The sequence below is a fragment of the Coturnix japonica genome, chromosome 5 (genome assembly GCF_001577835.2).
Source record: "Coturnix japonica isolate 7356 chromosome 5, Coturnix japonica 2.1, whole genome shotgun sequence".
Lineage (NCBI taxonomy): Eukaryota > Metazoa > Chordata > Aves > Galliformes > Phasianidae > Coturnix > Coturnix japonica.
In genome coordinates this window covers 40,620,916-40,633,472 of record NC_029520.1, presented here as the reverse complement: position 1 = coordinate 40,633,472, position 12,557 = coordinate 40,620,916, and the positions used below count along the sequence as shown (strand labels likewise).

At 43.0% G+C, this 12,557-nt stretch overlaps 1 protein-coding gene across 2 annotated transcripts in view; it reads right to left on the bottom strand.

Annotated features, from left to right (window-relative positions):
• Positions 1-2,704: 2,704 nt before the first annotated feature.
• RIN3 (Ras and Rab interactor 3) overlaps positions 2,705-12,557 on the bottom strand; it is a 55,773-nt gene continuing 45,920 nt past the window's right edge. For both annotated transcript variants that reach the window (XM_015865307.2, XM_032444643.1), the window contains 3 exons: positions 6,795-6,926; positions 4,853-5,016; positions 2,705-3,899 (listed from right to left, as the gene is read on the bottom strand). In XM_015865307.2, coding sequence (XP_015720793.1) covers positions 3,591-3,899; positions 4,853-5,016; positions 6,795-6,926 — 605 coding nt within the window. In that variant the 3' untranslated portion in view covers positions 2,705-3,590. The remainder of the gene's footprint in view (positions 3,900-4,852; positions 5,017-6,794; positions 6,927-12,557) is intronic.

Genomic DNA, 12,557 nt, shown 5'->3' with positions numbered 1-12,557 from the left:
GCCTTCATCTACACTGATCAATACATTTATTTTAAGGTCTTCAAATAGCATCGCATTGGCTTAATGCCTGTATGGCTGGCTGTTTATTTTGTGCTGGTGGTAGAACCTGATTAGATGATTTTAGGATTGTTGCAAGGTCAGTCTTAAGAGTAGTTTATGGTGCATTGTGCAAGCTCTAACACCCTTACTCTTCCTTCAGGCACATACTTGCTCAGACTACAATTCCTAGAACACTGGTTGCAGAAATAACTACTTGAAAATAAGTACAGCTGCTGGTTCCCAGTAAGTTGTCAGCATCTACCAGAACAGGTCACAGTGTGTTGTGCAAGCAGTTATGTTTAGCCATGACCTTGGGAAGAGTGCCAGGAAGGAACCTAGTGGGACAAGTGGGGTCCACTTGTGATCTCCAGCCCTGGGACCTGCAGCACAGAAAAGACAAGGCCCTGAGCTGCCCTGGGAGCAGCTGTGCTTTCAGCAGGGGTTGGGCTGGGTGGCCCTGCCATCCTCAGTCACTCCTGATGGAGAACAGAGTCCTGTGCAAAGTACCCATCAAAGTACAGGTTGGTGAATGATGCATGCTGATGTCCAAAGTTCCCGAATTCAGCAGGAAAACTGCCTTTAGTTTCAATAGCTTTCATTTTAGGTCATACTTGACCTAGCAGTATAATTATTTCAGTGAATTATCGACAGATTTCATCACCGGGCACTGTGTGACGATAGACCAGCTCTGGGCACAAAGTGGCCACTTGGGATTTGTGGTTTTGGCTTTTTTTTTTTTCCTTGAAAGCTGTTACTAGGTTCAGTGGGTCTTCTCTCTCTTATACCAGGATCCTTTGCCTATGCATAGATGAGATACATGAGTGATCGTTGCACAATATTCCCATGGAAATAAGTGTTTGAGGAGACCTTGCCCAGATTACACAACTATGTTTGGTCAAAGTCTCCTGAAAAGCTTGTCTGCTGACTTCTCATGTGAGGTCTGAGGCATGAGTCATGGTGTGACCGTCTTGACTAACCAGAGGCCGCAGATCTCCAGACTGTACCTCTTTAACTGGTTGGTCTGTAGCATGATGATACCCCATGACAAAGCCAATGAACAAAGCCCTAAGGAGTATTTAAAAGTGATAATTTCATTTGTGACATTTGTTTTCTGACTGCCTGAATGCCAGACACCAGTTCAAAGTGCTGAGATATCCCAGGTACTAACAGCCAGAGGGAGGCCATGCTGACCTTCTCTACAGGTTATGCTTAGCCAGGCCAGGTGCCTCATGGCTTCTGAGGGAGACCCTCTTCAGCTCTGAGCTCCAGCATGGGGATTTCCATCCAGGCAGCTCATTGACAGGCACAGTAACTTGTATAACTTGCATTAAAAGAGGAGAAGGGAATAGTCCATGGATGTCTTTGTAAATCTACTTGGACCTTTTCAGCTGTAACGCCAGATGAAAGTTCTGTGTGTGCAATTTGAGGGCTTTTGTAAAAGCTTGATTCTTCCTCTTCCTCTCCTCGCCTCTGGCAGTTCTGATTTAATGACTGTTTGCCTTATGGTGGTTTGGCACTGGCAGGATTTCCTCGTGCTTAGCCCCCCAGCCATACAACTTGTGGTGTGCCCTTGCCCCAGGGCCTGTGGCTGATAGCCTCCCCAAAGTGCTGCCAGGTACCTGGGGCTCTTCCTTGCATAACTCTGTTGCTCATTCCTGTCTGGCGCCAAGTCAAGTCTTCCCAGAAACATCCAGCAGAAGATCAGTCCTAGCTTAATTCCTTGGGTTCAGCACCAGTACCCTGCAGGTGGGCAGCACTGAGAGATAGAATCATAGAATTACCCAGGTTGGAAAAGACCTTGAAGATCAAGTCCAACCACAACGTAACCATAGTACCCTAAGGTACTATGGTTTGGATGGCAGGAGTGCTGACAGCTGCACATGAGTAGAAATGACTAAATAACCAGAACTGTGGAGTCAGTTCCCTTCTGGCATCACACCACAAGCTCTGCATGTGGTGGCCTCAAAACCGAGACTGCTGCTATTCACTGTTCCTCATTCTTCATTGTCATCCCTTCCCAGCAACATACACACGCAGCCCAGGCTGGCAGATGCACAGATAGTCTGGCACCATAATGCACATTTGGCCACTGCATGCTATGGGTTGTGCACGGAGACATGGACATTTCAAACCACAAAGACTGAGAGCGTGACCAGCCACATGCAATGTCATTTTCCCTTTGGAGGTTCAGGCATAGAGCAGGGACCTCAAGCAACTTGGTCCAACATGTCTCTGTTCTGTTTCTGGACGTTAGAGGAAACAACAGCAGCTCAGAGCAAAACCCACAGTAAAACATGACCACCTTTCTAGTCTAGAGCCTATTCTAGAGCTTTGCTAGGCCTGATCCCATGTTTGTCTCTGCAGCGGAGGCTACACTGGCAGTGGAATCCCAGAAGACAAAGATCTGTTTCACAATTAAGGCTCTGCTGTCATTATCCAATAGTGAAAAGTTGCTTGCTAATTTCACAGAACGCATTTTTTCCCATGTTTTAGTTTATTTTGTGTAAATTCAAGTTGCAGGGAAATTTAAACTTGCAGTGACGGAATGACTGAAAGTAGAAGCAGAGAGAGAGGAGAATTAGCAAATTCTGTCTCAAAAAGCCTGAACTGATTGAAGTAACGATCTGGTGGGACTTGAGATATGAAAACACTGGAGAAAATCACAGCTGGGTAAAAAGGGACCAGTATTTTATTCTTGCTCTTTGACTTCAAATTTTAATCTACTTTGCTACATTGGGAAAATATTAAGTTCTTTACAAATTCTTATTTTAAAGCCATTGCACCATATCACACATAGAAATAAATATACAATTAAACAGACACTATCATACAACTAATGTCATTTAAACAGCTGTATAGTGATGGTGAACGCTTCCAATCTCTAAGAAAAATACACTGATGAAATTGCCTATGTCACCTGACTTTAGTGACAAATAAATGGCAGAAAATATTTTCTTTGTCAATGTGTGGAATCCTCTTGTACGGTTGGTGAATATTTGGATTTCAAAGGCCATTTTGTGCTGTAGACAGCAAGACAGAGATGGAGTTCTGCTATAGGTGGCAGTCCTGTGCCACTGTATATACATCAGCCATTACTCTGTTTAATCAAACCCAGTTAACAGACATTAGATGTAAATGCAGTCTTACCTCCTAACAGTACTGGGTGTGTGCAGACCCTTCAAAGGCCTCGTGCACTGAGCTGATTTGCACCTGCCATCATTTATGATGGAGTAAATGCCCACTTTTCCACAAGATCTCCGAGATCATTCTCCTCTGTCCATTTACATTCTGCAATGTTGGCGTTGCCAGTGGGAGGTTCTGTGGTTTGATACTTCAAGTTTTCCAAAGGATAATGTTCTCCTGAATGCTCCTTTTTGAACTTCACTGAGAAATGCCCTATATTCTGACAGCATCTAGAAATAGCACATCTGTCCTCTGGCGAAGGCCAGGCTCCACTGACCTAAGATCCGCAGCTACCAGAGGATCTCACAAAATAAACTATCCAGCCCTTCCAGGATGACAGCAAACTCAACAAAAGAGTAGCACGGCCTTTAGGAAAAGTCAGTCTCTCTGACAATTGGGACTGGTGGGTTTTTGTGCTCTATTGGTTTATAAATAAAATGGAAATCTTTTTTGGTTTCGCTCTTCAGCAGTGAGGCTTTGATACGGTGAGGGAGGGCCTCTTTGTCCAGCTGCAGCCACTGGCCATCGACACAAACAAAGAGTCTATAGATGTTGGGATGGGAGACTTCAAACTTTTCGGCACACTGCTGGCACAGCTGCTCAGACGTGGTATCATTCCGTGAGGCAAGTGTCCTTGACTGAGCACCAATCTCCAGGAAGGTAATGGAGATGAAGTCCTGAAGAGAAACATGAGGACAGAGCTTGCAGCTAGCATAGAGACTTTAGGACCAAAAGAGGAAAAATCAAGCCCCATATCTCAAGCTAAACAGAACTCTTACGCACCCCCAAATATCCAACCATTTTTCAATGCCCATGTTTGAGAGAGTGTCCTCCAAACTTCCTTTCATCAACAAAACAGCAGATGTGCTGAGGAGGCTTATTTACTTGTACCCTGTTCCAGGGAGTAAGAACTGTTGGGATGAGTTTCCTCTTTCTGAACCTCTGAGGAACAGAATCTAGAAAGCATTTAGCCAGGGAGGGCTGCATCTGTGAAGTTCAAAAGATTCCCAGCAATTTCTATCTGAATAGACTCAGGTTCTCCAGATAGAGCTGCAGACTGTCAGACTGTTTAAATCCTACATATTTGCCAAATATGTGGACTCAAAGCTGCTTTTGAAGAGTATAACTGCAGCCAGTAAGGCAGCCAGTAGGGGGTGCAGGGCACATGCAACATGCCAAGAAGCTAATTGCCTCCACCAGAATGGGCTTGCATATTTCCCATCAGAGGGATGAAAAGCAACACTTTCACTGCTGGAAGCTGTGGTAATCTTCTGAAGGAAGCATGGCATTTGCTTGCTGAGCTATTGTGCTAAGTAGTTGCTATGAGCTACTGCCAGAGAAGCACTGAGAGATGGATGAATGATGGATGGGACACATCAAATACGCATGTGTTCTGAGAACATTAGGGACAGTTTTGACTGGAATATGCAAAGGAAAACAAACATCATGCTTCTGTGTGGCTATCTGGACCATGCCTCCCACTCAGAAGTCTTTCCTCTGGTTTTCACCTCAAGTGTTAGCAATGTTCAGCTTTGCACTGTGAAGTCTCTGTAGAACCAAGGGGTGGCCTTTGCTGCCACAGAGCCCATCCATCTCCCAGGCTATTCCCCTCCCCAGTAACACAAGGTACCTGCACTGATGAACGGGAAGCCCGGGCCTTGTTCAGTGTCCTCCGCCGCTCCCAGCGGTGAATGGAGTCCTGCACCTCCACACTCAGCTGCCGTGTGACAGTGATTTTGTCATAGTTCTTGATGTGCTCCAGGGCCCCGTAGGTGGTGGTTAAATAATAGGAGCCTGCCAAAAGAAAAGGTCTAACATGAACATCACAGCTGCAGGGCCGTTCATTTCCATTTCCATCCTGTGCCCATGCAGAGGCAACTGTCCAAATCTTGGTAAACCAAAGAGGGGATGAAGTTGTAAAAGCCTGAAGTCAGGACCAAAAGGAAGAGACCTTAGGGAGCCACTGGTGCTCGTGACCCCATGTTGGACCAGGCTCACCCTCTCTGCAGCCTCCTGCTGCTTCTCCCCTCACCCTGGCTATTCGGAGAGCAGGGACCAAGTAGTCAATAAGCTGGGTGGCAATTAATGTTCTGTAATAACTGCAGCTGCCCCTGGATGGCGCCGGCACACCGCCCAACCAGCAGTCAGCTTCACTGCTCTGATTAAAATCCATTCAGAAGGAAATTTTTAATGTGGAAGCCAGACTGAAGTGATTTTATATATTAGTCAGACAGTGCCTTCTGCTTTTCTTTTATTTACTTTTATTTCTGTGCCCAAATCACCTGCTATCACTTAACACTGAAAGGCACAAATTGAGTTCAAGCATTTTAGCTGTACTTCACCATCTCTGAGCTTTCTTTACTGACCTGTTCCTTCTTTTTCCATCCCTTGTATCTGCATTTGCTCTCAGTCTCCTTTCTGAAGTGATTACTCAGCCAGTATGATCTGGAACTTCCCTAACGATTTTTCCCTTCGGCTGCAATATACATTTCACATAGGCTTTGCATCTTTGACTTGAAAGAACTTCCAGCAAGCTCTGCCTTTGATTTCCTGAGCTCCTCCTCAATCCTGCTGACTTCAGTAACCAGCTTGGTAGCGTGCCCTTTGGAAATGAAGAACCTGTGGGCAGTGCAGTTACCAAAAACAGCTCATTGTGTCAGCTAAGTGCTATGCTTAGGCCCACATTTTTTCTGCTAACAATTTCTTTCCAGCAGGAACTGTGCAGAAATCCTTCACTAATGCAATAGTATTGCTGCTGCTCCTTCTCTTAGTACTTATTTTGCTCCCCTCTGCACCATGCTGGGTATACGTGCTCTTTAGCTACAGATTTGAGTACCATTTAATATAAATCAAATTAGTCTGCTCTTGTTTGTCCAGGACTCCTTTCTACTATTCAGTACTCACCAAAACAACTCATTTTATTGATTTAGTGATTATTTAGTGAAAAAATGATCTGTAATTCTAATTAAGAGTGCATAATCCTGTCTGTAGTAGCATTTGCTTCTCAGGGTGTACTTGAGAAGCGAAAGGCCCACCAGTATTTACCTCTCCAATAGCAGAGTTCTTAATCCACAAACAAAACTGGTATTTCTCTCTAAACTTACTTTTCTTTCTCTGCCTCACTGTGGTACTCAGCCAGACAACACAGTCAAATGAGCCACTCAACTCACATACAAGGTATGAGAATCAAATATGGCCCAAGTCATGCAGTGCAGTGTAAGAACTATTCACTTTTCTCAGTGGAATAAACAGATGTCAAAGAATGGATTGCAGAAGTTTAGTTTTAGGCACAGACCCTTTGACTTTCCAGCCTTACAGCCACAGAACACTAGATGTCCCTGTTTAGATTATTAATCCATCGGATCTCATTTGTGCTGGGCCCTTGTTTTTTTAGCTGATGTCAAAGGTCACTGCACTGAATTGTTTAACACTCATTTTAAAGCTTCAGATTTGGAAGGCTTGGCCAAAGCTTATCCACAAAATCTAGCTTTGCTGCCCTATCTTCACAAACATTAAAGTGGGGTAAATAATGATTTACAAAGAGAGTATCCAAGGAGCAAACAGTACTCTACCTTCACCTAGCTGCAGAGCAGGGTCCATGAGCTCCATCATATATTCTACATTCAGAAGGACTTCAGTCAGGTTGCTGCGGGCCAACACATACATGAGCACAGGGAGGAAGTCATCTGCACCGTAAGGCTTCCCTGAGCAAGAAGAAACACAGAATGGTCCCAATAAACTCACCAGAAAGGCACACCTCAACACAACAGTGACATCTTTTCAGGCATCACTTCTTTGACTTTCTCTTAAGTTACCTCAAGATTTAAAGATCAAAAGCACAAGCAAAGAAAACATGATATACAATGGAAAGTCAGTTCACTTTTAAAAAGGAAGTCCTAAAAAACAGTCTCTAACAGTCTCTGTCCAGCATGTAGAGCAAGCCTAAGAGAATAAATACTCCTCACACACATATTCACATTTTTCACAAGGCAAATCTAGAACACTATGTGTTCTTAACTAAAAGTCTCCCATGTTAGAAACTAAAAGGAAGTTTCTTCCCAGCCACAGTGTCTAGCTGGGAAAATAATCCTCTCCACAATGATTAGACCAGTTTTTGGTCTTGGTGCTCAACAAGTGCTACAGAAACAGATCCTCGTGGGCTCAGGATTCCCTCTGCTTAAAACAACAAAGTCAAGAAAGTGACCTTTTAAGTAACTGGCAAAAGCTCGGAGGACAAAAAAGCACACATATTAATCATTATAAACTATATAAATATAAACGATATAATTATAAATATTTACTACTTAAATAGAACCCAAAGAGAAGATTTCCTACATAAAATGCAAAGAATATGATGACAGCTTTCCTTATTTAAAAGATACTTTTATGTAAATATGATGATGATGCTTTCATTTCCTACCAACATGTCACAAATTTATCACGGGCAACATATAATACCAAGTTTCTTTAGCCCATTTTCCCAAAAGTCAGGGTTGATGATTCTTCTTAACCTAAACTCTACTTTCATTCTGAATGTTCTCCCTCAGACTGCAGGCAGTTTTCCTCATCTGAAATGTTGGTTCCATCAATTTGGAACTGACCAGATGTGTCTCATTTGAGAGCTGCTTGCCTTATTTCAAAGAATAAGAAGTATTGTTGGTGTAGCTGCAGTGAAGTTATGCTCTGGCCATTTTTGCCCCTGGTCCACATACCCTTCCATGGTGGGGAATTAATTCCCATTTCTCAAATGTTCCCACTGACTTATTTCAAATCTCTGCCATGAGTCAGCTTTCCTTTTTGGTCATCCATAGCTGACACAGATTCTCTACTGGCAAAGAAAGATATTCTTTTCAAGCCTCAAATAAACATGAGCTTAACCTCTGATTAAAAACAAACAAACAGCAACAACAACAAAAAGCATTGCTTTAAAATAAATGCAGTAATATATCTAGTGAACTGAAAGTTGATCCAGTTAAAACAAAGTGTTGGAGGATAAGAGATTCTCAGATCTGTAATTCAGTCTGTTTCTAACAGAGACTGCACACGCCACAGCACAATTTATTTAATGAAAGCTGGATTAACTCTTTCAGTTCTTTTTGCTCTACTATGGCAATCTTCACTATGAAAGATCTATATTGTTGCATTAACATTTGGAGGGACATTTTATTTGTCTGCTGTTGTTTCAGCTTGTACATCTGAAAGCCTCAGCTCAGTGAAGGGTCCAATTCACTACTGTGAATGTTTGTTTGTAGCTAAAGTTGATATCAGCAGAAGCTATAGATGCTGCAATGACCCACTGCCACTGACTGTGCATGGAGACAAGACTGGGTAATCTCCTGGCCTTAGGTGTCAACATGCACAGGCTGTAGCTTGAACATCCTCAGCAGGCAGACTCAGGACAGCCTGGAGATGCCCTGTATCTCAGCCCCTTCATGGGGGTACTGGTGATGTCAGCTGCACAAATACGACCAGAAGCAGGAGGCACCAAAATACGTGAAACAACCCTCATGAACCAAGACTCCCATGCAGTGGTTGCTGTTGAGTGTCCTGCAGCCCACCTGTCCACAGCACCAGGAGAGCACCATGGTGGCACCTAACCACTGCTCACCCTGGGGATGTAGCAGGGCTGCTCTCTGCAGGCTCCACTTTCAGTCTGAGTCAGAGTTTTGTTTGCCCAGCTCAATGTGTGGTCTCACAGAGCAGTAAGTTTGAAGGTGACAGAGTTAAATCTAATTAACTCTGACCCTGCCACTGGTCTCAGTGGCATTGGGACTGAGCTTGTTTGTTCAAGGTGGTGTTGTCCTAATCCAGACAGGACTTGCTTGAGTATTTTTCCCATCTTTTCTGCAGGATCGGGGAACATTTATTTCATAAATATCTATAAGAAGCTTAAAATAAGCCTTCTCTTCTGCCACAAGCTCATCCTATTATGTTTATATCAAAGCAAATACCACTTCAGCTCCTGGCTGGGATGCAGTGCTTGAATAGAATGGTTATTAATTAAATACACAATTTAAAACAACTGGAATTTTGCCCAAGCCTCCATAAAGAAATTGCAGCCTGTTTTAGCACATTCATGTGTTTCTTCTCCCTCTGTGGTTATTCTGACAACCAGCACACAGTGATGATGCTTCTCATCTTGTTCTTGTAGTTTACAACCACTGGAATGATGTCTAGCAGCAGCTGTTCAGGAAATACGAATTTTAGCCTCCATTTATAGCTGAGAAACCTGAGTTAATTAAGAGAGTTAATATGTTTGGACTGCATGAATCCATTTCAAAAACATGTTTTACAGATCAGATAAATTAATTTTCCTTGAAAAACTTGAGTGTACTCTTTAATTCAAATGCAGGGATTGCACTTGTCAGAAGAAAGAGATAATCTTCAGTCTGTTAACCTTCCTCAATAGTAAATTAAATAGAAATATCCTCTTTCTAAAGACAATAAAGTAATACTTTTATGTATAACTTCATCTTCCTTCTGAGAAGTGAGATGTGATGATGAACAGTGGGATCGCTCAGATGTAGTTTTAACATCTTCTAGCATTGGTGTAACACTGATTGAAGTTAGTTCAGCTACCCTACTGAAGACACACTGCAGTCCATGCCTTTGTCAGCTTTGTCAACATATGGCAGCACGTCAGGGCAACCAATATCCAGCTGCTCAGTTCCACAGAGGATGGTAAATTTCATCCCAAATCTAGGGAACAGAAAGATTTCAGTGGAATATCTATTTGTCCTATCTATTCTCACCTAGTATTTCTAGTTTGTCTCACCTACTATTTCTTCATAAACTGATGACTTGATTTTCCATCAGTTCTCTTCTGCAGAGCGGAAACTCCCAGGTAACACAGGGCTAGGAGCTTCAGTTGCACCGCTGCCAATACACATCACATACATTGCAAATTTGCCTCTCATTATCACTCCACAAGTGTCAGTTGTGTGTTTGATGTTTGATATAGCAAAAAGTAGAGATTTCTACCACACAAAACACCTTTGACATTTTGCCTGAGGAAAGTTATTTCTGGAAGATAAACAATAAGCAGCTCTTTCTGCAGATTGTTATAGCGCTTCTATATACATGAGATATGCACCCAGCTCTGCCTGTTGTTACCAGGCCATGTATTTGAGATGCTGGAGCAGTCAGATTACTGGAAGCTTACAGTGCCCTCTGAGTCCCACCTCTTATATCTCCTAGCACACACAGCAAGAAATGCTAGCTGATCTGCAAAGGGAATTCAAACCCTCCTTCTGTTGTTTTAAAGCACGTTAGTTATTCTCCCTAGTTGCTCCTAGTAATTTTAGCAGGAAGGTTACATATCTTTAAGTTGTAGGTTGCATTTTGAAAACATATGCTGCTATTTAAATTTTCCCAGAACTTGGAAAAGCTCTGTGAGACACCGCAGTACTATCATAATTGCCCCTTCTGGGAGGATTCATTAATAATACCACTGCCTACGCTATACACACAAACACCTGAATGCTACCCCTAAACTCCTTTTATAGACAGTGATGAACTAATCAATATCACCAGAGAAGCTGTGAACCTCACCCTAAAGCAGACAGCTACCTCTTAGCAGATGAATCAACTGAACTCCACCTTATAAGTCCCTGTGGTTTATAATGAGAAGCTATACATAATATCCATCTGTGCCACCTACATATAACTGGAGATGAGTCCTGCTCCAACACACATCTTGTATGTACTGGTTGTACTCAGGTCTGTAACAAGAAATGTGTACTGACAATGGCTGTGAAGCTGCCTTCTCAGTTCCTGGTGATGAATCAGATCCACAAGTAGATTGCTTTCAACTTGAAGGAGAAATGCTTCATTGTGCCAGCTGAGAATTTGACCTGTTCAGCTCATAGTCTAAGTATCTAACATAAGCTATCACAGCCACTTTATCAGACATGTTTTGTCATGTGATCTAAATTGCATTCTTCTATTATAACACTGACAACCAAGCCAGCAAAATCCTCTTTTCTCAAAACAGAGGGATCAACACGGAGCCAATCAAGGCTGACTTCAAAGTTTCATAATTCTTGCAGTTCTACAAAGACGGGCACTGCCACAGAATCACAGAATTGCTCAGGCTGGAAAAGACCTTAAAGATCATTGAGTCCAACCACAACCTAACCATACTACCCTAACTAACAACCCTCCACTAAATCATGTTCCTGAGCACCACATCCAAACGGCTCTTAAACACATCCAGAGGAGCCTATTCCAGTGCTTAACAACCCTTTCTGCAAAGAAGTTTTTCCTGATATCCAACCCAATCTTACCCTGGTGCAACTTGAGGCCATTTCTCCTTGTCCTGTCACCTGTCACCCGTTAGAAGAGACTTGCCCCGCTCTCACTGTAAGCACCTTTCAGATATTAGAGGAGAGCAATAAGGTCTCCCCTCAGCCTCCTTTTCCCCAGACTAAACAGCCCCAGTTCTTAGGGTCGCATGATTCTGACTATCCTCAGCTTTAAAGAAAACTTGGTACCAATTGGATACCCCTGAAACTCAACTAATGTACATGGACCCCAATATGTTAAAAATCTGATGTCTGAAAAAGAAAGAAAATGTTTGATTTTGTTGTATTTGTGCTTTTCTTTGAGATACGAAGCCATATTCTCAGGTCAGCTTGTTCTGCAGTCAGCCTAAAGTAGATAAAGACCTGACCTGAACTTCCCAATTGCAAATTAAACACGACAACATATGTACTTACACGTTATTGAACAGATAATTTTTCTGACAGAGGTGCTGTGACAGAGGGAAAGATTAGTTTTGCATTCTGTGTGCTCTGACCTTGGAAGAGGAGGGATCTAACCAATTCAGCAGTGAGTAAAAGGAACTAAAAGAAGAACAGGCAATTGCACAGGAAACAGAGTGTGGCCTCTACTCTTCCGGTGCAAAGAGCAATACAATGTCCTGGAGCTGCTGAAAGCAAAATGGGCCCCTGTGCTGCTGCCTCTGAAGCAGTCAGAGAAAAGAACTACCTGCTGAAGTCTGGCCTGAGCAGCCCGCAGCACTGCTTCTGCACAGCAGCAACTGGGAAAGATACTTCAATTTGCTGAGTATTTGTCTTTGACAGGTGGAAAACTGAAGTAATGCTGGTGACCTAAAGGGTTTCACACATTTTACTACTAACTATGTCTACAGGATGCCTCACTGTATTTGTCTCTGAGTGCTGCGTCTGCTACAACTTAGATTGTAGCATTCCTCCTCTTTTGGATGCTAAATTCATAGTATGTTTCCCCAATGCCAGGCCAGTTTCCTTCTGACTGCATGCTGATGTGCAATACTGGTCATTTATGCTGGGTAGGGAACTGGCTGCACGGGAGAA